Consider the following 3,956-nt stretch of genomic DNA (forward strand, 5'->3'; position numbering starts at 1 on the left):
GAATGGTATTTCTATTTTTAGCTCTCTGAGGTTTCTCCAAATTCTTTTCCACAGAGGTTGCACTAATTTGCAGTCCCACCAGCAGTGTAAAAGTGTGCCACAATTTCTTTATCCATTCATCTGTTGATGGACACTTAGGTTGATTCCAAATCTTGGCCTTTGTGAATAGTATTGCCATAAATATGGGAGTACAGATATCTTTTTAATATGCTGAATTTCTCTCCTTTGGATATACACCCAGTAGTAGGATTGGTGGGTCATATGGCAGTTCTATTTTTAGTTTTTTGAGGAATCTCCATGCTGTTCTTTATAGTGGTTGCACTTTATAATTTATGTTCCCTTCAGCAGTGTGTAAGGGTTCCCCTTTCTCAACCTTCTCACCAGCATTCGTCTTTTTGATGAAAGTTAGGCTTCATTTCTTGGTGAGTTCATCTTTCCTAACTGAGGTTATCTGTTGCCATCCCTATGAGGCTTGTCTCACGGAGTTCACAGCTTTTGTCTAATTTCATGGCCTTTTATGTATACCTATATTACAGGAAGCACTTACCACATTGTATTGTAGTCTATACTCTCCTAAAGACTGTGAACTCCTCAATAGCTGAGACTCTGTCTTTTCATGATTATTGCATATATCTTGAGCACTAGCACATGGTCTGATACATATTAAGTGCTTAATAAATATTTATTAAATAAATATTGCCTTATTATATCCTTGTAGCAACACTGTAAAGTGGATAGTCTGGATATTCTTCTTCTTTGCTGTTTATGGATGAGAAGCTTCAGGTATTTGGAGTTGTAGTAATATTCCCAAAGTTGTATAACTTAATTTACAGAGCTGGGATTCAAACTTGAGTTTTATGGTTCTAAAGCCCATTCTCTATCTAGTATGAAACATTTCTTCTACCCTCATTCCTTTTTTTTTAATTTTAGAACACTATTTTTTTTTAAATTTTTAATTTGTTATTTTGAGCTTGGACAATTTTATGCATTTCTTGCTATTCTTATATTTTTAAAAAATTTTATTTTAATAGATTTAGAGGGTAGAAATGTTTTTTTTTTTGTTACATGGATGAATTGTGTAATGGAGAAGTCTAGGCTTTTAGTGGACCTATCACCTGAATAGTGTACATTGTCTCTGATAGGTAATCTTTCCTCCTGTGCCCACCTCCCACCCTCCCTCTTCCGAGTCTCCAGTGTCCATTATGTCACTCTGTATGACCATGCATATCCATTGTTCAAGTCCCACTTACAAGTGAGAACATGCAGTGTTTTATTTTTTGTTCCTGAGTTATTTCACTTAGGATAATGGCCTCCGGTTCTGTCCAAGTTGCTGCAAAGGACGTTATTTCATCCTTTGCATGGTTGAGTAGTACTCCGTGGTGTGTGTGTGTGTGTGTATACATACCACATTTTCTTTATCCACTCATGAATTGATGGGTACGTAGGTTGATTACACATCTTTGTAATTGTGAATTGTGCTGCAATAAATATACAAGCTCAAGTGTCTTTTTTAAAAAAATGAATTCTTTTCCTTTGGGTAGATCCCCAGTAGTGGAATTGTTGGATTGAATGGTAGATCTACTTTTAGAATAACTTTTAGTTATTTGAGAAATCTCCATACTGTTTTCCATAGAGGTTGTACTAATTTACATTTCTACCAGCAGTGTATAAGCATTCCCTTTTCACTGCGTCCTATTTTTAACTTAATTTTCTGGAGAGGTAAACCATCTACATAGTTTAAAAATTAGAGCAATATTAAAAGATTGAGAGTTCTTGCTTTCATTCCTGTCTCTCCCATCCCTTACTCAGCCACTTGCCTGCTTATTTTTATTCTTTCAACTTATTTACCCAAAATTTAGCATACTATATACACTGATCTGGACCTTGCTATTTTCAGTATGTATTAGCAATATATTCTTCTTTAACACTGCCTAGAGAACTTTCTTTTTAAAAGTTGTTTTGTAGTCTTTTTACAGCTACATACCATTCTTTTGTGGGAATGCACTTTGTTTATTTGTTTATTCATTCTACTCTTGGTGGACACAGGGAATCTAGTTTTTAAATGTCTTATTATGGGAGAATTTCAAGTATATGCAAAAGCAGGATAGTAAAATGAACACCCCACGTGCCCATCATCTAGCTTCACTGCTCACATCAGGCCAATGCTGTTTATCTACCCCTTGTATTTCCCCACCTCCAGATTATTTTGGAGCAAATCCCAGATATCAAATCACTACAACTGTAAATATTTCAGTCAAAAAATATTAAATACTATTGTTTGATAATTAAAACTTCACTTTTGTACAGTAAGAAACTTCCAGGAGTAAAAAAATCTGTTCAATTTCTTATGTTTATAAATATATTCATGTAATAATGTTTTTCATAAGAGAGGAAGAATCCTTCCCTTTTGTTTTCAAAAACTATTTAATTTATCATATTTTGTAAAAGAAAGTGAATGGATGAGTAGGTCAAAATTAGAAATTTTGAAAATTTACATTCAGTTGTATCTATGTATCTATTTTACTTTGACGGGACGGGTTATATCAGCCTATCCTTTTTCATAACACAGTTTACTCTTCTCTTGATTCTTCACTCTTCCTCCCTTCTGTCAAACATGTTGAGAAAGTGAATAAACTTTCTTTTGTTTATTTTCCTTTTTAAACCAAAGCAGAAAGAAAGAAGGGTTTGGATGAATGATTATCTGCTGTTGATAAAGTATTCTACTCAATTTAAGATTGATGTTAGCATTTCTTGGCTTGATTTAATTACTTCTCTGTCATCTGGTAGTTACGGATTCGAGACCTTGAAGGAGCTTTGCAAGTAGAAAAGGCCAGCCAAGCAGAAGCTGTTGCTGATTTGGAAATGATCAAGAATGAATTCAAAGAAGTTGAGAGTGCATATGAGCGAGAAAAGCATAATGCACAAGAGAGCTTTGCAAAACTAAATTTGTAAGTATTTTACTATAAAATTCTCTAAATTAACATAAAGATTTTATGAAAGGTGTATGAGTGTGTAGTATGTATTTTAGATATCGCTTCCATTGATGTCAGTGGTAGATTGGGGATAAAGGACTTAATAAAACATAACTATACTTGCCTGTGTAGGTAAATATGGAAATACTCTTTTGGATTTTGAAGTATTTTAAGTAGTCCCAGAAATACAGTTATACACTAGAAAGTAAATATATTAATGTATTTTGCATTATATGTATTGATCTAATGCAGTGGTTTTAAAGACCATATAGAATGGTCTGTGCGGAGATGGATAATGTTGAGATTTTCTCAAACTATAGAAATAATAGTAGTAGCAGTAACACTACTACTAGTGGCTGTGATGCACTGTGGCTCACCACATGTACCTAGCATTGCATAGTTTCATTTAATTTATCTAACCCTCTATGAGGTAGTTGCTGTTTTTTAATCACTGTTTTACAGATGTGGAAATTGAAGCTTAGCAAGGGTAAGAATACACAGCTCATAAGTGGCCAAGTCAGAATCTGACTCCTACTGATCTTAACCTTTTTCAGTTCAAAAGTCTTCCATCTTGAAAATTCTATGAAATGCTTTAAGAAGTTTATAATTCTTTAATATGTACTTATAAATAAATCAATAGTAGATATTTTAAACCATTTTTTCCTAGAGGGGGAAATTCATGCTACCATTGATATGTGACATGATTATAGGTTGCTATGTTAGAGTTATGTATTTATTTTTAATCTTAGTTTCTATTAATGACAAGTAGATAATGATTTTCTACTTACAGTGGCAATATAAAGATTCCTTTAAAAATACTTTCTTTATACTATGACACCGGTTCTTGCAAAAAAAACTTTATTTATTATAAGGAAAGAGTTAAACTAAAGAAAAGTATTACTTAAATAGTAGTAATTGTGGGTATGGCAAAAACCATGAAGATTGCACCGGTGGTGTGTGTGTGTGTGTGTATACATACCACAT

At 33.3% G+C, this 3,956-nt stretch overlaps 1 protein-coding gene across 1 annotated transcript in view; it reads left to right on the forward strand.

The window, feature by feature from the left end:
* CCDC171 (coiled-coil domain containing 171) overlaps positions 1-3,956 on the forward strand; it is a 382,203-nt gene that overhangs the window by 65,179 nt on the left and 313,068 nt on the right. Inside the window, exon 9 of the mRNA XM_012665015.1 lies at positions 2,788-2,948. Coding sequence (XP_012520469.1) covers positions 2,788-2,948 — 161 coding nt within the window. The remainder of the gene's footprint in view (positions 1-2,787; positions 2,949-3,956) is intronic.

The sequence above is a fragment of the Propithecus coquereli genome, unplaced genomic scaffold (genome assembly GCF_000956105.1).
Source record: "Propithecus coquereli isolate 6110/MARCELLA unplaced genomic scaffold, Pcoq_1.0 Scaffold95, whole genome shotgun sequence".
Lineage (NCBI taxonomy): Eukaryota > Metazoa > Chordata > Mammalia > Primates > Indriidae > Propithecus > Propithecus coquereli.